The 27056-nt window shown below is 45.1% G+C and overlaps 2 protein-coding genes across 7 annotated transcripts in view; one reads left to right on the top strand and one right to left on the bottom strand.

Moving 5' to 3' along the window:
* The window catches only part of LOC100121612, a 59675-nt gene that overhangs the window by 12956 nt on the left and 19663 nt on the right, over positions 1-27056 (bottom strand). Inside the window, exon 3 of one of the 5 annotated variants that reach the window (XM_016982209.3) lies at positions 18644-18698. The exons of the other annotated variants lie outside the window; for them this stretch is intronic. The gene's annotated coding sequence lies outside the window, so the exon portion shown is untranslated. The remainder of the gene's footprint in view (positions 1-18643; positions 18699-27056) is intronic. 5 annotated transcript variants of the gene reach the window in all.
* On the top strand, positions 284-1027 carry LOC103315847 (defensin-2-like). Of its 2 annotated transcripts, none has more exons than XM_016981544.3 (3): positions 284-460; positions 531-590; positions 674-1027. In XM_016981544.3, exons 1-3 carry the CDS (start codon positions 361-363, stop codon positions 865-867), a joined length of 354 nt encoding a protein of 117 aa, XP_016837033.1. In that variant the 5' UTR covers positions 284-360; the 3' UTR covers positions 868-1027.

Raw genomic sequence — 27056 nt, 5'->3', positions numbered from 1 at the left:
GCAGCGTTTCATTTATTTATTTTTATATATTTCAACGATTACAAAAACACGTGCGAGGAAATTCATCGAGCACAACAGACTTAACGGGATAATGATCGCAAACCGAGAATAGCTTCTGCTGGAGAGTGTAGAAGCCTACGATTTTTTCCTTGTATGCAATGCTGCATGTCCGATTTGCGTCAACGGATTTCCCGGCGCAGCGCAATTCCATCCGATTCTCGCAGTCTTCATGGCATTCGGATAGCCAGAAGGAAAGTACGCGAGCTTTGTGTATAAAAGTCGAGGGTACCACTACAGAGTCCATCAGTCGACTCCTCACAGTCTCAAGGAAAGCAAGGACGAAAATCTCATCCATCAAACATGAAGGTCCTCGTTGTTTTGGCTGCTTGCGCTGTTTTCGCCGGAGCTTTTGGCGCTACTAGAATTCGCGATGGCTACGAGGATCCCGTCTTTGAAATTCGTAAATGCATATCTGTTTAGATGAAAAATAATTTATTCATCATTCAAAACTTTCGATTCGTACGCAGTAGGAGACGACATCAAGCAAGACGGCGATAACGCCGAGACGGTCGACGCCACGGACGATCTCTGTAAGTTCCTAATCGCATCGGCTGTCTGTCTATCATCCTCGCACTTTCGAACGTGAATAATCGATTCTCTTTTGCACTTGCAGCCCCAATCAAGGAGTCTTCAGACGATCCGACAGAGCTCGTACAGCTTTCTTACAGAGTTCGTCGCTTCTCCTGCGACGTCCTGTCCTTCCAGAGCAAGTGGGTCTCGCCGAATCACTCGGCCTGTGCCGTCAGGTGTCTAGCCCAGCGTCGCAAGGGAGGAAAGTGCAAGAACGGAGACTGCGTCTGCCGATAAGGATCTCGAGTTGTTTTATGAAGGAGGCTGGATTCTTGAAGTGCATTTATTTATTTTTTGGCTGATCTTTTGTCTATACAATACTCGCCTGGACTCATGTAATTTAGGATTGTTATATAAACACGTTATGAATAAAATTTTATACACGTTTACAATGTAATTTTATGCGGTCTCATTTCTGCGATGTTTACCCAACTCGAAAAAGAGACGAATTGTTTGAGCAATTATAAGATTCATATGAAAATATTATTATTGATATTCTGGTGCACCAAGTTTTTCGAGGCATACTTGTCATGACGTATGCCGTGATAAGCGTCGTATTTTTTAGGCCTATGATAAAATAAACCTAGTATTTATAATTATTTCGGCACTGTTTGAACATTTTCATTTCGGTAACTCGCTGTGCTATTTTCGCCCATTATACCGCCCGAGAAGTTCTTGATAACACCCGGATTACCAACTTTTCGCGCACGATACAAGATTACCCTACAGCATTAGGTATAAACAAAGAACAAGCTGCCTCAAATTCCCTCTCATAATCTGGGTATTTTCATCGCCTCGAAAATAGTATACCACCGGGAATACAAAGCACGAAACTCGCGACGAAAAGAGTATGCATAACCTACGTCAGACGCAGACGTTTCTAAAATGTTGTGAAACGTACATAACGGCTTAATCCGACTATACAAGCGCGTATGCATACCTACCACTTACTCAGGAGTTCCAGCGACGCGACGAGGAAAGTGCAAACGCAAACAGATCGCTCGAGGTGGTGGGAGGGTGCAAGGGATCCTATACTTTCCTAGTGTAAAGTGACTCACAATCGCGAGAGATTCAGAGCCGCCGCTGTCTGTTTAGAATTTCAGTCAGGCACTACACGAGGCTGTTCGTTTTGTTTTGTTTTTTTTTTATTTCGTCGCTTGGGATTTGATTGTTTGTTGTTCATCCGACGGATGTTGACAGAGAGAAGCTTGAGAATCCGTTGAAGCTTGCGCGTAAATGAAAGGATTTACAACTCATAGAAAAATTTTTAAATCAGACTAATTCGCGTTATCAATAATACCACAAAAGTATGATTCATAATTGTTTTGTGTTACATAACTGTAGATACATAACCGAGAACTCGGTATCAACGTTGCATAAGTTATGTAAGCACGTAATTGTTCCTAAACGGAAATTAATTAGCATAAGCACGTTCCTGCAGAAATGTCAGTGCAACGACACTTCGTTGCTACTCTGAGCGATGTCTGAGTAAGGAAATCGAACGATCGAATTCAGAATAGATTCGTAAGAGGTATTCCATTGAAATCTACGAACAATTGACGTACTGGGTAATGCCTGCTCTTGTGGTCAACGTTTAACGCAGTAGGAAAGTGCGAACAACTTTCCTCGTCTTTGATCCAATATAAGACAAGCTCCTGTGACCAGAAGCATCAGTCTCTCTGCAGAAATCGTATAGAACAATGAAGATCGTCGTAGTACTTGCCATCGCTTGCGTGCTGGTCGTCAGTGCTTACGGCATGGACGCACCCGATGAACGTAACGCTGAATCCACTTTCGATGTTGGTAAGTCGAAATTATCATTGTCACAGTTTCATTCGGTATAATTAATTTTCATTCTGATTTTTAGACGAACTAGAGTCGGTTGATCCTGACTCTGGACACCTGCTCATCAGGACACGTCGTGGTGCACCTTGCGGTGGACTTTTCCAGGCTTCCATATGCAACCTGAGATGCGTTTCTGAGAGGAAGAAGTCCAAGTGTGGCGGAGGCAAATGTTGGTGCCAATAAGACAAATATTCCATACGATGCGTTATTTACTTGCATAGCTTGTTTCACTAGCCCGTATTTTGTAACTCCTTCGCTTTGATCGAATAAACGATCTATGATATAGCTGTTAATAAAAAGCATTTAGGAAAATTATTTTCGACATTTCTCTCTGTATCTTTTAATTCTATCGCCCTTCAAGAACTTTGGTACTACCTCTTCCAATTCGCGTGTATAAAACACGGAAATCGTGTACGCTTTTGATAAATGAAATAAATTAAATTGCCCTCGCTATCGGATTTCCCACATTGGAAAATAGCGCGCGGGGAAAAGCACGAAATTGCGGAAATTAGATGTTTCGCCCGAATTCGCCGCTTCGCATTGGAATCACGCTAAAATAGGATGAGTCAACGATTTTAAATGCTGATGCTTTCCTCCCACAAATACCGCACTGCTGGAGGCTCCGGAAAGACCAGCAAGTTCCTTGACGCACTTCGGAAAGACAATCGACACGTGTGGCGACGATTTTACAAAGAATGAAGAAACAATATTTCAAGTTATTTGCAACGAGTGTTCTGTTTTATCACGACATTTTGAAAATTTTATCGCGCCAAGGCTTACAAAGATCGAGGAGACACTGAGAAGTTACTTCGCGAAAACCGTCAAGTTCTGAGTAACTGAACCATATAATATTAACAGGCGCCTTGAGCACAGTTGTTGTAAACTCCTTGTAAGTTCTTGACATTATGATTTGATTGCTCTTACTTGACTCGCTATGAATAAGTATAGGCAAGTTTCTGCATGAAATTTACGGTATATTCTCGCTGATTCGGCAGACCTTACACTATATAACAAATAATGAATTGCACCTCGGAATATTCGAATATGCAGTTGTTAAACATTCAGCGGCGAGTAAATATTGATTATCGCGTAACGAATTAGTTATGGAAGACAAAGCTGTCGGCCTTGTAGTCACGGGTCAGGTGTTGGCTTTTGGTTTCTCTGCATCTTTCTTCGCCAAGTAGTCTCGGAGTGATTGAGCTTTGAGGGAACATTTGTGTATCTGAAGTAATAAGCTGACAACATTGACGTTTACTTTTAAGGATAGTCATGGTTTCAATTAACACCACCCGCCGTCTTTCCTTCACATAATTAGAAAACGCATTATCTCGTAGAGACACAAGGAAAACAATCAGCGCTTATCTAAATCGGAATAACCCGCACCCTTTTCAATCCGATTCTCTTCCACGTGCACTCAACGCTTGCAAAAACGCGGGATCTAATATCTAAAAATATTTCGCGCGATGCTCCAAAAAACGCAGCATTCCGGCACTTTCTCTACCTCTGACTCCGTCTCTGTCTGCAGTCGCAACGCTGATTTATATGGCGAAGCTCGCGACGGGACTTTTGATTACAATGCGACGCTCGTCACGTTCGTCGAGGCTATTTTTCTAATTTTTTTTTCTCGCACCGGCGCTTCTTTATCTCTGATGGCTTCGCTCGGTTTCGTTCGTTGCGTGTATTTTTTGGTTCGGCCAAGTTTTTTCCCCCTCACATATGTGTACACAACAATGGTTTGGGGGGGGGGGGTTGACCGAGTCATTTTTCTAAATATTTCACTCGGGATTACCGCGATCTCTCATCTTCAGCCGCGCTTGCCGCACATTAATAAGATTTGATCTATCGTCTCGATTTTTCTCCGCTCTAGAGGTCCATCCGATCCGCGTTCGACTTTAATCGAATTCTATAAATTTTTCCCTCAGGGCTTTCATATTTCACCCGGTATACGCGTATACCCTCGGTACATTACGTTTCATTATTGATTCGCCATGTTCCGTCCGGGGAAAATAATACAGCTATATAGGAGCGATCGAATACTCGCGCGCTGATCGAATAGATGGTCGCCGATAACGATTCATCCCCCGAAAGCTTCTTCCTTAATCCACAGCCGAGTCGGGAAAGCTCGCGAGATCCAATTCACGAAAGAGTCAAAAACAAAGCGCCAGGATCGCGCGGTCTCCGAAGAAATTTCCGCAGCGCATCAGAAATTGGATGACTGGCCAAGAAAATTGGCTTTCGCGAAAGAAGCTCCGCGCGGCATGAAATTCTACTTTGCATTCCGGTCGGTGGCGCCTCACCTCGCCGCAGTGTGTCTCGTTAACGGTGGCTTCAAACGCCCCGCGGAAAGCGCGGAGCCTCAGCGCGCGAACTTTGCATCTGTTGCTCGAGACTTCGGAGGAGTTGCCGCGTTTCCATCCATCGCGTTAATCCGAGTAATTTGACTCGAGGCGCTTGCATAGACCAGGCGGTGAATACTTGGAGCTATGGATTATTGTATGGGACGATTTGACTGTGGGATTTTTTAATTTTTCGACGAAATCAGATACTTTTTATGAACTTTTTAACGTATTCACCAGATTGATAAAATTCAACGTTATGCACATGAAGAGCGAGTAATTATACTTCGATGAATCAATTAAGAGCGTCACACGCAGTATTATCGAGTGAGTGGGTCGCTGTTGGGCATTAATAATTCATTAGGGAATCCCTCAATTATACGCACTTTAATACGACGCTTTTAATATCAATTTTCGATGCAGCCTATACGTGATTACAAATACACGAGCCTTTATTAATTTCAATGTGAATGACTTTCATTTATTTCCAGTACAATAATACTCGCAAATCCAGTGTTTGAATTTCATCCCTGAATCATAATCCCTACACTAAATACGCGTTAAATTGAAATACTCTCGATTCGCTCAGCAGCTACAGTGCATAATAACCATCGAAAATCGTAAAATCAAAGCCATTCCTCAAAGCGGTATAGAGATCCTTTCACCGGCTCGTCCACGTCACACACGAGCCATCCCCTGCGCAAATCAATAGACACACAACCCCGAGCTCCACACTCACTTTCCAAACTCCCGCAACCCCGCAAGGGTCTTCCCTCCGGTCAGAATCTAAAATTTATGGAGTCGCACGTCGCTGATAAGGAGTTAAGGCGTCGTCCCTCCGTAAGGCAAATAATAAAGTGTCGGGTGAATAGAAAAAATTTTCCCGATTGATTTTTTATCAACACATCAGCAGAGAAAAAGAGAGATTTTCCCGAACGCCATGATGTGAGATTAGCGCGAGAAGTGCGAGACACGCGTGTCAGGGAAGATATCGGCCTCAGCGATGTGAGATCAATATTACATGTCACACACAATGTAGAGCTGCGGCTGCTCCAGGATTATTGAATGCGTGAGAGGAATTTTCGGGAAACTCGATGACGGGAGAATCAGCTACTGCGACCGTTGATTGTTTGCCTCGTCGTGGTCGTCTTTGATTAAGGGTATTTCCTGGAATGAATTTTTTACGTCTATTGGCCTCTTCTCGAGATTACCTTTATTACCTTTCCAAAGGGCGAATCCTCTAATCCCACAGCTCTTTGAAGCGTCCATCCATTGTAAACTCGAGCGACTTGCCTATTATACAAAGGAACAACCTTAGCAATTCTAACGAGCTCTCGCGATACCCAACGCGTAAATTAATTCCCCGAGTCCGTTGTAACGCGAGCTCGCGCTCACACAACAGCTGCGCGTTACATTAAACTTTCATTGCCGCAAAAAAGGCCGACACTGTTAATTTCACTGCGCGCCATTAATTTACGAGGTGATTCCGCTTTACTCCCCCCGCGTTATTATTGCCGCGTTGGTTTGCGACACGCGGCCTTTTCTATCTCGACGAAACAGTAGTATACCAGCGATCGGTTCTTATGGACGATTCGCGATAAATAAAAATTTCCGCGTTCCTTCATAGTCCATCGGAAAAATCGCTCGTAAACTCGAGCAGAGCAGAGCCGCAGTTCCCTCGAGCGCGATTTATGCGGGTCTTTTCTGAAATTCAAGTCCAATTTCCGGAGCGAGTCGCCGTCGCGCATTGAATCACCTCTCTAGGGGAGGGAGAAGGGGCCTGGATTTTCCCGGCGATTTTTCTTCGCGAGATTTACGCTATCGCCGCAGAGACGAGCTCTTTCAGGAATCGGCCCCCGAGCGGCGCTTATTTCTAATTTAGCATCGACTCGAGCTATGGATGATTTAGCGGGACTGGACTTTACTGTGTGTTAGCGGTGCGGCTGTTCCATTTTTGATGGTCTTTGTTCACTGCGGAGGAACGCGTGTATTTTTTAGTAGATTCAGACTGGAATTTGTCGGGAATTTCCTTTCGGGGGATACCGAGGTAATTGTAGAATTTATGGTCGAGTTTGTTCGATCGGTTAGCATCTGTGATTTGGAATAATGTTTGGATTGCAGATTTAATATTTGTCTTTCGTTCGTAAAAGAAATTCTTATATAGCAGTGAAAAAAACGTTTAAATAAACGATTCGAATATAATAATATAAGTTCTTCATTAGCATGCTTACATAATCGCGAGCAAATTTAGTGTCTCTCCAACTCTCCAACACCAGTACAATCGGTTAATTTACGACGCGGCGCAGCAGCAGCAGTAGTAGCTTTAATTACTTTCGACTATTAAAACAAATGAAAGTAAGGAGAAAACAATTAAGCTCGACCCTCGACCTCCGAGAAATAGAAACTTCCTCGCAGCAACCCCGCAGGACAAAGACACACACATACACACGTGAGAGCAGTGTCTTCTCGTTTTCGGCCGAACAACGTATGCGTATAAACACACAAAGGCAAGAAAAAAGAGAAGATGGAAGGCACATCAGGCGCGTAATTAACGGTCGCCCTTCCATTTTACAATTAAACGCGGAATAGGTGAAGCTGTCGTGTGGGTTACGTTACTGCTCTGACGTATATTTTCCGGAGGTTCACCTTTTTTTTTCAGTTTTATCCTCCGGTGTACCCTCGGGCAAGGGTAATATGATTTTCCCCAGGTATATTTGACTACGCGGTGAGAGTTCGCCGTTTTTTCTTTCTTTCTTTTTGGCTTCCTCCTAAAGAAAGCTTTGTAATAATAAAATTTTCAGTTTCGTCAATTTCTAGAAAATAAATTTTCTTAAGGTTTTCGGTGACAATTCCCACGCGATTTTCGAGGTCAGATCCGCGGCGATGCTTCATCCCTTAGCAAGAGTTGGCGGTTTTACTGGCCTAACTATTTCTTATTATTTCTTTGTTGGCTCTAAGTTCATGTAACCCTAGAAGTATTATATTTAAAACAATGAGAAAAAGCGAAATTGGAGGAAGCTAAGTGCCAAGGACACGGCAACCGTTTTTTGGTTGAGGACAGCTGCGACGAGTGTAATTTGAAGTTTTAATTAAAAGTCGCAACGCAAAGTTATATAATAAATACGCGGGGTGAGACAATTTTTTTTAATGAAAATGATGTTTGGCGCTGCCTGAAATTTAATCTTCCCGCGTCAGTGGTTCGTTCTATACATCCACAGCTAAAATTCCCGCAAAATTTCAAAGCGATACTTATAAAATGCTGTAATGGAAAGCTGTTCTCGGAATATGAGAACAATTTTATTTATCCTTTCGAACGAGGTAAATTAAAAATCTCGGGGAGAATCGGCGCGTAAAAATCGGATATCATCGTCAGAGCGCATTTTCGATAAATTATTATCGTAACCGACACCGGGGCGCATTAAATTTTAGCGCTGTTCGACCTTAAATCTCTTAATATCTCGTTATAAAAGCTATACGGACCACTTGTTGCGATCGTAAATAAATCGACTCCACCTCGACGTAGAGACTGAAAACTGAATCGAAAAATAATCTCATTTAGCTCGAGCTTCGCAGAAAGAATCGAATAACCGAAAAATAATTTTTTTTTTCAGACATACGTTGATCAAATTTAATCTCCGAGATTTCGTCTGTCAAATTAGCTGACAAATATATCCATCGCGAAAGCCTCCTCGATAACGAGTTAAGCAGATAAATGGATTTTTCGGGTCGGAGCCGCGATAACTCGCTTGACGCTTTTATTACCACCCACTATCCGCCCGCTCCAAACTCCGCGAGAAGCTATATAACTACGCGAAATTTGGAGTTGGTTCCTGGGAGAGGAGAGAGAGAGAGAGAGAGAGAGAGAGAGAGAGAGAGAGAGAGAGAGAGAGAGAGAGGAAAAAAGGAGGAGAGGAGGAGGCGTCGATCGTGAGCTTCTTACGCTCCTCGGGCCGCGTAATCTAATTAGCAGCCGAGGACCGGGACTCGAGACTTGAAATGTTTAATCCGAACGGAGGAAGCTGTATCTTCGGCTTATTCCCCCGGATCTCTTTATTATATACATAAATTCGCCGAGTGAGCCGGGGCTAGCGGTAATTTTTCTTCTCTCTCTGCGGTATTGTGCGAGAGGGGAGAGAGCGCCTGACGTTTCTTAGCTAAAAATAGGGCTTAAATCACGAGGGAACAGCTTTACGCATTTCTTCTTCGTTATCGGAAAGGTATTACTCGCGCACGCAACGACGAGACGCTTCTACGAAATTTATCCCCCATCCACGCCTTCGCCTCGTGAAGAGCCTATACGTCTCGCCAAAGTACATTTCTCGCAAATCTCCGTTTGCGAGTGACGCACGAGGCTGTATACTCTCTTTTTTCCTCTTTCCCGCGAAAAAAATAACGCACGCGATGAACGGCTGTAGCAACTCCGAATGCTCACCCTCACCCTTTAGGGTCGGCAACGTCAGGCGCATCTTGACGTCATTTCTGGTACACACGTGCGGATGTAATCGACGCGTGTGAGTTAATAAGCTTTGCCTTCGGATATTATACTTACAGGGAAAGAGAATGATAATGTAGGGGAATGACGCGCGCGCTAGAATTTCCCGGGTTTTATAATTCTATCGACGGGGAATCGATCGAGAGGCGCTTAGGCTTGCCCTTTTTGCGGCGAGGTAAAGCGTTCTTTTTATAGAGTCAACGCTGGGGTGGAGGTTGGTTGGATGTATGATGAAAGCGCTAGGCGATCCGAGTTTTGTGCTGTAAAGTCTGAGAGAAGAGCGGAACGAGCTTTTGAATTGTTAACGTGCATATTCCTGCAGTAGAAAAAGCCGGATTCGGTCAGACGAGAAGGTTCTGGTAAGGTTTGCTTATGTACAATGGAGCTGAATACCGGGAGGATAAATGAGAATTTTTCAAAAAATTATAAAGCTTTCTCTGCGTTTCCATAAAAAAAAATGATCCAATTACGTTTGGTAAAAACTTCCTCTTCAAAAAGCAACTCTCTCTCTCTCTCTCTCTCCCTCTCCCGTCATAAAATTCGCCCTTATTCCCTCCTTGCGCGCATCGTGCACAGACGACAAAATTCAGACTCGGCTATTTTTGAGCCTCCGGCGCCAACAATAGGCTCTGCAGTGGCATGTATACATACAGTCTCCCTCTTTCCCAACGACACATAACAAGCGAGTCGGAAGACACGCGTGATGGAGTAATGGCGAGAGAGAATGAACTGGAACGACAGGCGGCTGCAGAGGAGAGAGAAGCGCGCGCGCGCCTGCGACAGTAATGGAGAGGAAGAGGGATGGATATGAAGCTGGTGGAAACGATTAGACGTTGGGCTTAGGGAGAGAGGGAAAAGGACACTGAGACAGACGGGGATCGATAAGTAATCCGCAGGGGTGTCTCGCTTGCTTGCTCCCTATGTCTACGTGCCTCATGTATGTATACTACTGGACTTTGCTTTGCCTTTTTTCGCTGATTTTTGACGCGGTTTTCTAATTACAATAAAGCACCGCTTATCTCTTTGCGATCGAGATTAGATCGAATCCTCAACGCACTCGACCAACCGTCGCTTTTCAATTACAGCGCGAAAACAGCATCGACGTTACGTAAAACCCCCCTGGATGTAAGCATATATATATACATACACACAGCTGCAATCGGCAATCTCTCTAAAACCGATCGCGGCTGATGGTCCTGTCAAGTTCAAACCTCACCGCGGATGTGTGTATCTCTACACGTAAATCTCTCCTGTACACGTTGGCAGCCGTCATTCTCTCTTTCTCTCAGCAGAAGCTCGACGTATATGTCCCTGCGCGCATATATACGAAAAGCCGGAGAGTGACAGTTTTCCGGACGAGCTCATTTTTCTCTTTGCCGATGTCGCCGAAAGCTCTCCGTCGCTTTGTGCGCAGCTACGGTTTTTAATTTTCCCGTGTGTAGGCATACATAAAAAATATAACGCGCGCGAAGCGTCTTCCCACAGCCTCGTGTATACTCAAGAGAGTGATAGAGTTCGTTGACTGCAAGCCGGAAGAAATCATCTCTTTTCGCACGCGCTCTTCTCTCTTTTTTTTTATCTCGGGCGAAGAAAAATTTATTTTTTCTTTCTCGCCCGGTGCACGGCATTTCACGGTTCTTGAGGGAACTAATTTTGAAACGGATAGTGTTTCGCGCTGCGGGAAGCGGCTTTGCGCTTTTTTTCGAGCGGATATGAGTTTTAATTTAGATACGAGAGTTTTCGGGCTTTTTATGATCGTTGAATTTTTATCGCGCTCGAGCGAGATGGCTCGAGGATGGAATTAGTTTGACGATCGTACGCCGTTAAAATTTCAATTCATAAATTGAATAATTAAATCATCGTCGTTTTATAAAAAGTAAGTGCATAGCAATTTCGATATTCGATAATTGCGGGTTAATCAGCTAAATTTATTCATATTTACCTCCTGATAAAATCAAGACCACAAGCGTTGATTAAATCGCCGTTAAAACAGAGCCACACGAAGGTCGTCTCCTCCGCCAACGCGTCTAGGAAGCGCGACAGATCGACATGGCCGTTAAATTCCTCGCTATTATCCGCCGTTGCGTCTCTCATTGCTATAGCAGCTTCTGTCTCGCGGCATACAGGGGGGGGGGGGATCATTATACGGGAAGACGTTCCCGGCAATTACCCGCTATACACACACCCACGCGCTCATCTCGCCTCATTCCTTGGTTTGCCGGCGCGTCGGCTTTTTCATTTCCCTCGTCCTCGAATTCATTTCGACTCGCGCGATATAGTTTTGTCCCTCGCCTTCGCTCGAGAGGAATTCCATATTTAAGGCATAGTCGAGGGGGATGACGAAGGGGGGCGTTGGAGGAATTAATGAATCAGAGGAATTTAATCCGGCGAATCTGCGTATTTGTGGGATGAAAATTCGATGAGGAGTTTTGCATTTTGTTCTCTCGAGGAAGAAGCTTGCGGTTGCGGATGTGATGCAATGATCTTTTAAACAAAGAGCCGAGCGTTGGCTCGTGAGAGAAAAGAAAAGAGTCTATAAATCCAATAATTTATTTGCCATCAGATTATTTTGAATACTATCCAGACACCTCTATGTATGCACTGAGCTTGCAAATAGCGATGAGGGTTACAGAAAAACGCCTCTGCGCCACCTAGCGTCGATAGTCAGAGCCACGAAAATCGAGATGAAGTATCAGCGTCTTTTTCAGATATATAGCAGAGATATATAAAACCCGAGAACTATTCCCATCTCGAATATTCGTTGGCACTTTCATTTAAAATTCGCAGCCGTGGTGCAGCAGCCCGGGCGAGCGACGCACAGCGGTTCGCGCGTGCGGTCCGTTCTCTCATTTTCCCGCGGTCTCGACCCCTGCGGCGGGTCCGGTTCGTCATATCCGGCACTTGGTATGTATGTCTACATCTCCCCAGTCTCTCTAATTGAAAAGCGCGCGAAACGAGGACTGCGGACGATGATCGCGATGATGGGAAACTCGCTTAATTTCACTCGATCAACGACGTCCGAGTTAAGTCAATCTCTCGAGGTTTTCTTTTTCTCCTGGCTTGACTGACCTTGCGCGCGCGTGGCGACAGTTTCTCTCTCTCTCTCTCTCTCTCTCTCTCTCTCTCTCTCTCTCTCTCTCTCTCTGACTCTGTCTCTTTATGGAATGATGACATTTTTATCGGGTTAGACGGCAGATGGACGTTAATCGAGTTGAGGAGCTGCGCGAAGCTTCGCTGAGGATCGGGGATTAAAGGATTTTAATTAACGCAGAAAAGACGGTTTGACGGGCTGCTGCGCGTATAGGGGGCTGGAGTGCTAGGCTTTGATAGGGAAGTATATTGGTTGGGGGTTTTACTTTCATTTGACTACGCTGGAGTTTAGTTGTTTGGGAAGATTTTCAGGCGCCTTTTCGAGGACGCTTGGAACGGCCTAGTTTTTTACACTTCGCATTCATTCTATTTCTAAGGTATGATATCAAATCCAGCGTCCTTTTATTTCGTATTTTTAGCGGAATCCCGGCTTTTTATTTCGTTATAATGAACTGCCTTGAGAATTTCCCAGCGTCGACGAGGTATGCGAAAATAAAATAAATAGAAATGCGAATTTGAAAAGTAAAAATATCGTGCGTATTAACGAAAAGTTCGCGGATTTATTCATCGCTCTCTGTAAAAAGGGTATTATAACTATTTTCATCCACGAGAAACGCATTTTTACGTTCGTATTCAAAGATTACGAGCTCACATCCTCTTACGCTAATCTGATAAATATCTCTAATTCTACTTCCTAATATGCTGCGCGAAAATGCCCTTCGAGCGAGATTATCACTGCAAAGTGGAGGCAGCTGAATAAGATGGCGTTTTGAATGGAGGAATACATTTTTTTTCAAAAGATTCAATGCTGCTTGTATGAAAATGCACGTGGAGTGAGACCCTTGAGAAAAAAGTGTGTACAAACGTCACTTTTTCGAAAACTCGTTTACGCGCGTGTGCGCGACCCAATTTCGTGTTATACTTGAAAAAAAGCATCGAATCAGGAGAGCATTCGACGAAGTTTGGTATAAACCTTTTGAATTTCGACCTTATTTTAAATCTCGTAAAAGTAGCACGTAAACTGCATCAGTTTTTAAAATTTGTCTCTATCTTTTCGCTCTAAAACGCCTCACTAGAATAATATCGGAGAAAAGAAAATTCAGCCTCCACACGTCGTTTAATCTTCTCTCCGGGCCTTTCTCAGCTGCACCCTCTCGAAAATTTCGCGCGAGCGCAGAATCCCTCGCAGACAATACCTCTCTCTCTACTCCGCACACCGGGCCGTATTCGATTCCTCACGACCATATCGAGTACTTCCCTCGCCTTGCTATCAGCCGACGAGATAGAAAGGGAGAGGATTCGCTGCTACGAGGGGGCTGGATTCGCGTAACAAGTGCCGCACACACACGCTCGATTGGAGGGCCATTTTCCTCGATCATGTTTCCTTTCTTTCCCTTTTCCGCGCTAGAGCTCTTTCTCTTTCTCCGCGGGAGAGTCCGCCGAGCCTTTTCCCTCTTTCTCTCGCGGAAAGCTTTTACTTTCTACTTTGGGATGTGCTAATAGCGCGAATTACTCGCGCCAGATGCGTTAGTCCGTGCCTGCTGCTGTGCACCACTCGGACCATTTTAATTGTTGGTCGTGAAAATTTTATGTTACTCTGACTTCTACACTGCGCTGCGCAGTGGGTGAGCGTGTTTTTTCTCGTCTCGAAACTGCGAGCGTTAAAAAATACCCCTAGTTAAATAATAAAGGTGAAAAAACAACCTCGCAATAAAAAAGTCGCTCGTCCTTGTGGAACGAGTGTCATTTAGCCGACGTCGCTGCCTTGATGAAATATTCAAATTTTTTTACGACCAGCCCCCCCCCCCACGCTCGCGCCCATTACAACGTCTTGAAAAATGATTGCTCCTCCATAGCTTCCCATTCCTCCGCGAATACAGCGAAATTACCTCGTCCCGTACCTTCGAACTACGGGGCTATAAACAGCGTTTAATCAGTCGACTCCCCGCCAATAACTCGCTTAAAAACTTTCGCCTATAAATACGCGCACGAAAGAGTGTTCCTATACACGATTCATCCCCATTAGGGCTCGATAGGTATTTATCGTCGGCCGGCGCCGATGTATCCCCGTCATAAGCACCTCGTGTTATATCCCTCTCGCGGATGCATCCCCGCGGACTCGTTTCCAGATCGACTGATGAAATAATAGCCTCTGCCTTCCCCGATGTAACACACGGGAGAGAAGGAAAGGTGGGATGGATATAGGATAAGGATTGGTCGATTATGAGGGTCGAAATTGTGGCCGTAATCGAGAACGAATTGAATCCGATTTGCGACTGTTACACAGTTTGGTACAGCGGGTTGTTTGTTAGTTTAGACTATGTGGTGAGCAGACCACTGTATCGATTATCGTAGTGTGTATAGTATAGTTTGTGCGTCACTCGGAAATATTTTCTAGTCGCATCGATTTATCGAAATTCGCTATAACCCAGTTATTATTATTAGTCGTCCCCGTTATTTTCAGTAAAATTGCGCGCACACACGCGCTTCGTTATTATCAACGAACTCTCGTTTCAGAAGCAAAACGCGTCTTTTTCCCCTATTTTTTCGCGCGAACCCAACCTGATATTTTTCAAGAGTACACACTCGCTTCGATTTCCTTTCGATTATTGGAGTATACGTATACACACACACACACACACACACACGGAGTATATAACTGAGAAGGAGAAAAAGTACGCAGTATATCGCGCTCGGACGTTATTGAGCGCGAGAACGTGTTCCCGATAAGGGAAAAGTATAGGCACCGCGATATAAAGAGATAACGCCTCGGAAGTATATTTTTGAAAAATAGCTCCCCGTTACACACGAACGGCCGAACTTCCGCGTGGCTGTAATCTCATATTGTGTAATTACTCACGCGGGCTACTGCGGTGGTGCTAATGCACTTTAGCGATCGAAAATCCATACACAGTACTTCGTTCCGCTCCACTTGAATCCGGGCTTTCTCGGCGCCCTCGAATTCCCCGATAAATATAAAATACTCCGCGCACGCGCGCGTGCCTAAAAAGCTCGAGCGAGAGCCGAGAGAATGAAAATTCCATCTCGCGAAATTCCATCGAATGCGAAAATGCGACGGAGATTATTTTCGATTGTCTCGCTGTAATTTCGCCGCTTGGAAGAGACGCGAGATGTTTAACGGCGGTGTTTTGTGCGTACGAGTACTTAATCGGCGTGGATGGATGAGCAGACGGATGATGTGTACAGCGTGTGTGACCCAGTTTTGTCGAGGAATTGTTCATGGGCGATTTGGCGAGAACGACGAGTGAAAAAGATTTTACGCGCTATTTGTTTATATTTTGAGCTGTTACGTGAACTGCATGTATGCAATCCGCGTGGGTGTGTATTTGATTTTTTGACAATCTCTGGGTTCTCGATTGAGCTGTAATTGGATTACGATTAAAATTCAATATTCTACTTTTTTTCAATCTCTCCCTTATCGCGTACAACAATTCCATAATGCGCAAAACGTATAACAAGATTCGAAGCTTCTCCGGCTAAGAAAGCAGCTCGGGAAACATCCTTCGGGTGCACAATTTATTTACTCTCCGGGAAAACATAATAATGATAGCGCAATCGAATTTCCCGCCAAAGGCATCAGAGCGAAACGAATATTAAGCTTTCGCGTCTATTAAATCTTCCCGAAGCTCGCCCGATAGATACACGAAACGTGTGTATTTTCAGCCCGGGCAAAGAAGAAACTCAATTTTCTACCCTTGACCCAGATACATCTCGATATGAATTATTTGTGGGCCGAATATTCCACACCATAGATTAAAGCTCTCGACTCGACTCGGCCCTTCGAAATCCGAGCTTTTTGATGAAAAAAGCCGACGACTTTTCCTGCTGTTTCCTCTTTTTCTTCTTTTTTTCGGACTGTCCGTTATATTTTCAGCGGCAGTTTCGGACCCCTTTCGGCGAGTTATTTTTCGCGAGATACATACTTTTTATTCAATTCCCGCGTGAATGGATTTTCAGAAAAAGCGGCGAGAATTTTATTTCAGTCTTCGCAGGAAGAGCCTGCGTTGAAATTGAAACTTTTAATAAATTGTTTTACTCGCACACTCGCACGGCTTTTGCTCTGATTGTTTATAATTGTCTCGACGGATCGGATTTCATCATACAAACAAATACGTACGTTACCTATAATTTAGGTCAATTGCAATATAGGACAAATCAATCACATTCGATCTTAAAATCAAACGAATTCTGCAACCCCATCGAAAATAGCGCCGACTCGACGATTAAAAGCGACGACGTCTCCACTTTAACCCTGAACCGAAAGTTCAGGTGGCGACGTCGTCGTTGTCTACGCTTGCGACCCGATTATTATAGCTGACGTGTGCCCTATTACATCGATAATTAAATTCGGGCCGCTGCTGACGCCACACACACACACACACACATACACACACACAAACACATACGCGGCGCTAACGATTTTAGGGCTTTTTAGAGTCGCGCCGGCTTTGAGCGACGGCGCGTTATGTAGTCCGTTATATCATTCTCGTGCAGCCGCAGCGTTGTACGCGGAGTAAGTGCAATATTATTGTAATTATAATTAATCGATGAATATTTATCGGGAAAGAACCTCGCGCGCGCTGCGTGTGTATGTGTGTGCGTCAGCGAGCTCCGCAGCTATATACATCGTTCGTGACGTCACACGCGTACTTTGTGCCACTCGGATTTAATTTTATTTATCAATATAGCGTTATCGATCGGAGCAGACGAGTCGGCTATTTTCGACACGATGCGTGTGTGTATCGTCGAGTTTCAGCTTTTAAAGTGTGTATAATGGATGTACAGCGAAATGAACACTCGTACACGCATTGTTAGTCCTCTATGAACCAGTATGCACGGTTTCATCTCTTAACGACGCCGCCGCCGCCGCCGCAAAGTCAAAGTACATAAGATCCATCTATGTGCCTCGTCAAACCGCGACCTACTCCTCGCGAATATGTATGTCTATCAGCGTGAATACACACACTCTGCGCGCATTTCCCGACGAAATTTGAATGCAACACAGACGACGCGGATAGCGCTGAGGCAGCTTATTTGACGCGAGCTTTTCGCGTGTAACGGTTATATGCAGTGGGTATAATAACGAGGATGTGACCCCGGTCGTTATAGAGCTCTGGCGTTAATTTCGCAAGCGTAGGGCTATCTTCAGTTCCGATTGACGCGACAGATTGGTTGCGAGCTTGAGCTTTCGGAGTGTACGTGTGTGTGTGTGTGTGTGTGTGTGTCTAGTTAGTGCAACGAAAATTTAGCGGCAAATCGGTTCTTGGAAATCCTCTTATTTCCTAATAAATAATCAAAGCGAGTACATCTCATTTCTGAGCGAATAAAACGAGAGCGCTTCGGCGAATTCGAATTTCGCTCCAGGAAAATAGAAAGCCTCTTTGTGTCGAGGCATTGTTTTTTCTATAAAAAAACCTATCCCGTACTTGGTACACCTATATATGCAAAAAGCTCCGAGAGTAACCCCGGCCGTCCGTAGAATCCGCCGAAAAACACTCGGACGATCGTCGAAAAGCGAAGCTTCAACCAGCATTTGCATATAACGTACTATATATATATATATATATATATATATATATATATATATATATATATACCCACTCTCGTCGTCCTCGGCAGCATTTCACTCAAGTCTCGCGAGGAAAAAGGCCGCGCGCACATCTGTGTCAATGCCTTTTTGCGCGTTTTGCCCCGCTCGCCACCCCCCCCCCCCTATATATTTCCCGTTTACAAGCGCGATTGTTTCCGTCGTTTTTACGCGCGGCTGTCAGGCGCATCTGACGGATCTGGAATGGAAAAAATGAGAGGAGATAAACAAATAAAGCCAGGCTGGCGTCTTTTTGCGCCTGTCGTCGGGGAGTGTTATTGCATTATGCATTAACTGCGTTAAAATGCAGGGCTTGTCGTATATATATTGGCTGATGTGGGCAGGGTATTTTGGTGAGTTTTTTGTTTGAACTTTCCTTGAGAGGAGCTGCGGGAATACGCGGTGATTTATTGGAATTCTTCGGCGAGCTTTTGTTCGTTTTGGTTTGCCGGGGAAACGGATATAGTGCGCGTTTCTTCTGATTTCGAGGACGAGTCTCGTTACACTCGTATTTTTAAAGTATGTAGACGACGTTATCCAAGTTTCTTGGCGGGGATTCCAATTTCGGGTTATTTTCGGGAAAGCGCAATTTCGACGCGATTATAAAGAGGAAAATTTTAATTCCCTGGAAAATATACGAACCATGTAACGAAGTGAAGCCGGCCAAGCAGAAAGTGCATCGCAGCTCTTTACTCACCTGAAAAACAAAGCAGAGGAAAAATGTTCGTTAGTCCAACGATATGACAAGAGCGGCGCAGGAAAGGGCGTTTTATAATTACTCTTCGTGCACTAATTAATTATAAAAATTGTAAAGACAATAAATTAGCAGCAAATTAACAGGCCTCGTTCCCTCAACGCGATGCGACTTTGTTTACGCTCTGCAGAAACAATTTATTCCTCGACGTTTTTCACAATCAAATTTCCCTCGAAGCGAACGAGCTCCTCAAGCTTCGTATAGCGAAGTCGTGAGTTTTTCATCCTCTCGATCTTCTTACAGCTCTGAATTAGCGCAGAGCGACCGTTATCCTTATATGAATTTTTCACAATAAACTCCGCACAACGCGACGCATCATATATTGATTTATCGAGCTGTTTATTCGGAAAAAGAAGCCAACGTGTGTCATAAAGCACATCGCAATTTCAGCGAAACAAAGTATACAGCCGCTCGCCCGGCTAAACAGTGTGTGTGCAGTCCACTTCGAATTTGGCGACCGGAAACTAACTCGGCGCGACAGTTGGGGACAGAAAGGGGCGCCTCGATCGTCCGAGGCTCAAAATTCGGGCGATTATTGTCCTTCCTCGCACACAGCATATTTATTATCTCGCCGAGTCAGGCCCGGTTTTGTTTACCCCCTTCTCTCACCCTTTTCAGTTTTCGATTAACAAGCACTAAGTAAATCCGGGTAAACTCTCTCCATCGAGGGTAGAACAAAAAAACGATTCTTCGACAAATCTTTCGATTCTATTCGCGTCCTTGACGCACGCGAATGCGCTCGCGCACGCGTCACACTAGATATAGAGGTGCACATACACACACTCGAGAATTCCCTCCCCTTTAATCGGATTACACTTTCTCTCCTCGAGCGAACGCAGACGCATCAGTTTCAGGCTTGATTTCGCCAACGCGCGCACGGGGACGTGTATAATTTGTTGCTCCGTATAGCCGCGACGATAATTAGAGACGTCGCTGCGACGCTGGGAAAAGTTTAGTCCGGCTTTTCTATTTCAGTTACGCATACACAAGAGGCTTCATTGATTCGTTCGCGTGTACTGCTAAACTTTACCGGAACACACTCACGAGAGTAAAAATAATCGAGACAACGATGTTTTGGCGTAATAAAAAAGTTATACGATTCATAACTTCTGATCAGCAGTTTCAGCCGTGAAAATCATCCCCTATACTAATCAATAACTCTATTCTCTCTCTCTCTCTCTCTCTCTCTCGCGCGCGCTGGCACCCTCTCGACCGAAGGAGTCCCCTGCGCGCTCAGCTTTTATTTTACGAAGCACCCGCGACAAGACGCGCCGATTTATTTTACTTACCTCTCTCGCGAGCACGGCCGTAAGGAGCGAACGACTCCATAAAATTACGTATTATTACCACTGCTATTATACGCCGGGTATAGTAGTCTGGCGCGAAAAAGGGGTTCACCGGGGAAAAAGTTTTGGTTTAATGGATGAACGACGACGACGACGCGAGAGAGAGAGAGAGAGAGAGAGAGAGAGAGAGAGAGAGAGAGAGAGTCTCTCTCGAGGGAGCAGAGGTCGGCGACGGCGGCGGACGTGAGCCGGTCGGGATTAAACGAACTTTTCTCTCGGGCGCGGGATAAAAAACGTTTTTGTTTTCGGAGTGTGTTTGCTTACCGGGATGAGCCTTAGGGTAGGGGTTAAGGTGCGTTTTTTAAAAAAATTTTTTTCTCTGGTCCATTAATACGGTAAATACTGTATTTATGGGGGTAGTTACCGGGTATGGGGAGGGATATTCTGTATCGGATTCCGATCGTCCGATTTAAATTTTCGCGCTCGCGTCGTGCGGTTGGAAAACCTATGAAGAGGCTCGCGTTACTCGCCTGCAATCAGTCGCGGGAAAATTAAAAGCTCGCGAGATAAACAGCGACGATATCGCAGAGTCAATTAATTCAATATCCTAAAAACATACCTATACGACGTGATCAATTATAAAAACTCCCGCGCGCGCCTTCTCGGCCTATATAAACGATATCGCTTTTCAAGAAGCGGAGCTGCTACTGACGGAATTGAATATCGCGCGCGCGAAGGCTTCTCTCTTTCTCTCTCTTTCTCAATATTTGCGGTGGTGTTGCGCGTTTTATTCGCGCGGCAATTACGCCGTAATGGAGGTTGCTGCGCGCACGTATTCGCGCAACGAATCGACAGCGCGTAATTGGGATTCAAAGCCGTCGATGAAATTTTCCGTTCGCAGTTATAGCCGCGCGGTTGTAGGACTTTTCACTGCTGCCGTTTGTCGATAGATGCGATGATTCGATCGTTCTACTGGGGATTTATGAGTTTTTCGACGCTGCGATGTCGGAGGGAATTGCTGTGGGTTGAGAATCATCGTTTTTGGGAATTGTGAAACAGCATGTTTATGTCTTTAGAGACTATTTCATTGAGCAAAATAGGCGTGTGTTTATTGCGCCGTTAAGCAGAATTCGTCGCTCCAATCGAGCTAGCGTTGCCGCTATCGCCTAGTTCGGACACCTGAATCCGCAATCAACTGCAATGTTGCGATGCTCAATGATTGTTGGGCTTTTGAGGCTTGCAAAACAACTGCGCGTTGTCTCTCTGTTCTATCAGTGTATATCTTCCGCGATTGACACCGCAATTATTTCACTTTTCAGTAGTCACATCCATGTTCGGTCAGACGTAACTACTCTATTTTTTTCGATCAAAGCTCGTTATACCAATCGATCTAGTCGAGCATTCACAAAGGTTACTCGCGCTCCATCCCCATAAAAAAGCCTTGTTCAGCACAAGCTCGACAGCAGAAATTATCCACAACGAAGCTGGAATTTCTAATTGTCTATTGGTAAACGTCGCATCGGAGCAGCCATTGGTTTTCAATAATGAAGAAACGCGAAATTAATGTTCGACAGCGTGAGTCCTTGCCGCGATTTTATTAAAAACTACCAGCTCACCGAATATACTCGCGCGCGGCTATTTACGCCTAAAATTAGAAGACGCAAAACTTCGTTCGAATAGATCCCCGTCAGCTACAAACAGCGTCATTACTCCCCCACCCCCTCGCAATTAGCGCTCACCCCTTTCATAGGATGCGCCTCTTCCCCACTGCGTGAATGCGCAATAATTTATAAGCAGCAGCAGCAGCAGCTGCTTCTCAAGGCGACTAGAGCTTTCGCCTTGGCGGCTTCCAACTGCTCCGCGAAGGGTAAATATCTTTGGGTTTGAAAGGAAGATAAAGCGCAGGGTCGACTTTCTTACTGACGGCTTTGTTTCGGCGACTGTCCTCGTCGGCGCATATAGATCTCTCTGCATTCCTATTGTGTATAATTTTACAATCGAAACTTTCGATACACACCTCTGGATCTAACCGATTATCGCGACTACTTCGCAGCCGAAAGTGCGTACAACAATAAGTGCGCGTCGAGTTTGAAAGAAGGATGATTGAAATCAGACGTGAAGCATCGCAATCAGGCTCGCGATATCGTTCGCGCGATGTAAACGCATCGGTTTTGAAATAGCTTACAAACATTCATAACGCCGGACAAAGCGATAGCGCGGTATTATGCAACTGGACTCTGTGTGAAAAATAGCTCGAATCTTCCAATTAAAACGAAGCTCCAGTTAAAGTTACGCAAGCGCCGGTCGACCTTGAACCAATGGCACACATATCCTCCGATCCACGCTCCGTCAGAAAATTCCGAAAACGCTGTGCATCGAACGTCCAATACAGGTTGTGTAAGCGAGGGACAACTGAAAGATGCATTTAATTATCGCCACAGCCGCAGGTATTCAATCGGCTATTAATACATGTCATCGATCGGATTTTCGGACGCTGCGAAAGAATGGCACAGTATACGTTCGCGGACAGCACGTGTTTGTTTAGAGGCACGTGTGTACACGCATGTGATATGGAGAGCGGACTGATTACATTGACGTTGCTAACAAGGCGCGACGGGAGAGAACCGTCGATCGTTATGTGGGATTGGTTACGCATTTGCGTTCGGGATTGCTCGTGATAGAAATTCAATCGTCCAGCGGGGGTACGTCCGCTGTTTTTTTTTAAGGCGTCCGATGCGATTGTTCGGTTCAATTCGGGCAAAGCGGAGAGGAAGCTGTAGAGGCTGACACGATGCAAATTCAAGCGCTAATTTTTATTCACCATCACGGCTCCCATCCATTTCCTTTCTCGCGAATACGCGCTATGTGAATTCAAAGAAGACACAGCGAGTCTCGCAGATTCAGCCTGGGGCGATATAACTCTTCAAAGCACGGGTAGACATGTATAGTACACACATAACCGCAGCATCAAGATGGAGTAGTGCAAGGTTGCGCGGTATACATCTCTCACGCGCAGCTGCACTGTGACACTGAGCGATATCTTCTCGAGGCAGAGCAATCGTCCCGTGGAGGAAGCGCACGATAGAATTGATACCAGCCGGAATTATTGTCGAGGTCAATCGTCCGCAGGGTGTGTCTTTGGTATTTTAACAACGACCAGCTTCTAATTCTGGCGTCTACGTAGATCGGGGTCGTATTTGGTCGGACGCGAAGAATTACAATCGCCGGCGCTTCCTCGATAAAAGTGTCTCGAACAACAACGGCGAAAGTTCGCGTCGTAAAAACGTCGCGGGGAAAAAGTTCCAGCACTCGCGCGAGCGACAGTTTTCATTACCGTCGCGAGAGAGCACTATTCTTTATTCCCTCGGCAGTGTGCGTGTATACTTGCAGAAATGCCAGGGATAAGTGATACGCGGCGAAATAAACGCGGACGATCAGCCATCAGAGTATCGTAAGAGGGAAAAAAAAGAGGGTAAAAATACAAGTCAAGGCGCCGAGAACTAGCGCAAGAGTACACTGTGCCAGCAGCAGCAGCCGTTAGAGATCGATAATTAGCATCGCTGGTCCAGGCAGCAGCTGTGTACAGTCGTATCCAGAAATAATGGGCTGTATAACGGGATCGAGCAGCCAGTCGTATAAGCTCTGCGGCATACAACTATAAACTCCCTCGGCAATTTGCAGTAAAGTGCCGTACTCTCTCCATCTTGGAATTGACTCCTTTTTCCATCGCGTTTATACGTCTACGCATACACCCCTCTCGTTCCGCGAGTGCAATCCTTTTGTTTCGATTTTTCGCAGCTGAAAAAGAAGCGGCCGGGAAAATAGATGGAGAAGAGAGAACGTGTTTTCCGACAATTTTCGCCGGCATTGTTCGCGCGATATTTGCCGCGCCTGTGTACGCACGCGAGTTTTGCGTCGAAAGTGAGGAGCGAGTGATGTACTTTTTATGTCGCGATGACGTCAGCGCCGACTTTTTTGCGCTGCGAAATTGCGTTTTCGCGCGAAAAATTGATACGTTTGTTTGCGAGAAAGACGGAGAGAGAGAGAGAGAGAGAGAGAGAGAGAGGACGCTTCGATTAATGGCTGCTGGGATAATTGAGAGAGTGATGTATTTGTTGATGTCTCGGAAAAAGCTTTCGTGAGACTCGCGCGGAACATGATTTGTTACACAGAGATGGTAAACACATGCGTAAAAGTCTGAAAAAAAATAAGAAGCCGAACAATACACGCACTCGACGTCCTCCGTTTCACACATCCACATCAGCCTATGGGTCGTAAACTAGATTTATGCATCTCCTCTCGCGTACACAAGCTCTCGCAGAAATCCAGTTCTCGAATCAATACCATCGAACGCACACGCAGCCACTCGTCTCTGTATAAAAAGAAGCTGCACAGCTCTCGCGCGTATCACTTCGCACGCAGCTAGCTCGGCGGGAAATAGCGAGTTATTTTCCTCCTCTGCCCCATAAAAGCTCCACGGCAGCTTCGTATCGCCACTATAAAAATAAAAAGATAAAGCTTGCGCCAATGGCTTCACTCTCTTTCTGCTTTTCTTTCCCGGGGCGCGTGCAGCGCGATTTAATCGATATGCAGAAGGAGAGAGCGAGGGAAGCGCAAGTTTAATGATAAAGTGAAATAATGTGTGCATCGGTAAAGCTGTCAAGCTGACCTTCGCCGAGGCATATTTCAAAAGGTGAAGAGATAGCTGAAAGCTGGTGTGGGATGAAAATGCAATTGGTGAGAATGTATGTGTAGCGTGGCCGTTTGTTTGCTTGTTTGTCTGACGGATTACGGAATATTTGACGCTGCTACTGACGGCGATTGGCTTCGAGCTGTCGTCGTGATGCATTTTTCTTTTTTTTTTTTAATGAGAGCTTTAATTGCGATGCGGGAGCTTTTCTCGGTGATATGAGATGTACCGTGATCGTTTGATGTTTTATTCACGGCTGTCTCTCTCTCTCTCTCTCTCTCTCTCTCTCTCTCTCTCTCTCTCGTTCGGATTGTATTTTGTCGCTAATGTGTGCGTGAGTAACTTGCCGATGGCCGTATGACCTGATTTAAAATCATATTAACGAATAAATCGCGATGCGCATGTTATGTTCCAAACGACCGAAAAAGTGTTTTTTATTCGTCGTGATAAAAATATTTCGAATGATTCCCGCGAGAATAATCAACAACGAAAATGCGCGAAAAATGTCAGAATGTCAATAAAACCTCGCAAATCCCCTAGAGCGCAATGCTCGAATAATTGCGCGTTATATAATGGAAAAGCACATGCGAAAGCGCCGAGGCGCCGAGATCGGCAGCGGCGCAACGAAATGCCATTTAAATATTTAATTTCTCCGGGCTGTTAGGCGCGGGATGCGAATCGAATAAATTTCGACGACGACACGCACGGATGGGAAATCAATCGTGGCGTATTTATTTAAGGCTATCAAACCCGAGAATTTAAAACATTGAAAACTGCGCACTGAGAGAATTTATCAAAGTTCACGTTTTATTTCCCGAAAACGTAATCATTGAAATAGCGTAGATTGGTACAAATGGTTAAATTAACTCTTCACGACCCTCGAGAACCTCAAGATAGAAAGCCGCTTTGTTCGATTAAAATTACAGTACGTCCCACGTACACAATCCGTTTAGATTCAATAAATAAAACGACTGTATACAGCGGCCCTCGTCGTTGTTAGTTTGCTCCACCGGCTTCCGCTCGATTCTTAAAGGGGCGACTTATGTTTCGGTCGACCGACTACACCGCTGTGTTATTCTTTTTCTCGTGCATTTGTCATTTTCGCCGAACTGTTATATTCCTCCCAATGGAATCCTTAGTTGGCCGGAAGGCAATATTTTATTTCGACTATATTTTTCAGCGTCGAGAACAGCGTATTTGTAACATCCGCCTTGTACACCGCTGATCGTAGCATCGATTCTATTGACATACAACGTGCGCTTATTTTCCAGTACGTTTCACAAACATAACTCTTCTCATTATCCTCCCCTTTCACGGAGGCCTTATCATCGGCAATGAGAAGAAATCGATACGCGGCCGAGACGATAGCGGAAGAATCCGAATATTTCAGCAGCTAGAATGCAACTTATCAGGATGAAATTTCCCTGAAAGGATTGCCTTGCACAAAAGGCTTTTTGACATCGGACTCCCAGCTGGAATCTTCGCGCGCACAAACAAATGGAAGTGCTCTTTCATCCTGTAATCCCCGACGACGATCCTTCGCTTCAACTTTTCCACGATTATGCAATAACAAACGAATCGCCCACGCGTCTATTTTAATTCCTTCCCTGATGGCACGAACAAAGTAAAAAAAGTTCTACCCACATTCATTGTTTCTCGCGACACACGCACGTTGTACTCTCTATTTCCACGAGGTTCGTCCAGCCAATAGCGGCCACTTTTACCTCCGGCAAATCGAATCATCCCCTGCACTGTGCTCTCGAAGCGCATCTATATTGGAAGTTATCGGCCGTTCCGACTATATTTACGGCGCTTGTCTACAGTCTCGAGAAGCAGAGTCAATGAGAAATCTAATAAGAGAGTGCAGCATTGGCCTGAAGCTATATGCGCTTTTACCGTCTGTCAATCGCGCTGATAAAACACACGTGGCTGGAGCTCGACACAGTCGTGAGGAGTGGAGTGAAAGAGCGAAAACAAATGAAAGACAGACCGGAAGCGTGAGCGAGAGGGAGATTTATCGAGGAGCTTTGAAAGCGAGACGTCGAAGGAGTGAAAAATACATCGGCGGTTAGGGATCGAAACGACGCAGTTCGTTTGCACCTGATGCAGTAGGCGAGGGCAAACACGCGCCGAAACGTCGCGCGTCCTAAAAGGGAATGGGACAGCTGCGGTTATCGCTTCCGTTGTCTCCCGCGATTTACGGCCGCGTTGCTGAATTGAAATCGTTGATTGTCGCCGATAACGGAATGACGCTTTTTAATTAATTTCAAGCTCGCGTAAATGGAAAATTTAAAGAAAAAAATGTTCTCGATATAGTCGTTCAGA

The sequence above is a fragment of the Nasonia vitripennis genome, chromosome 2 (assembly GCF_009193385.2).
Source record: "Nasonia vitripennis strain AsymCx chromosome 2, Nvit_psr_1.1, whole genome shotgun sequence".
Classification (NCBI taxonomy): Eukaryota; Metazoa; Arthropoda; class Insecta; order Hymenoptera; family Pteromalidae; genus Nasonia; species Nasonia vitripennis.
The sequence above is the reverse complement of the archived record's forward strand: the minus strand, read 5'-3'. Positions and strand labels throughout refer to the sequence as shown.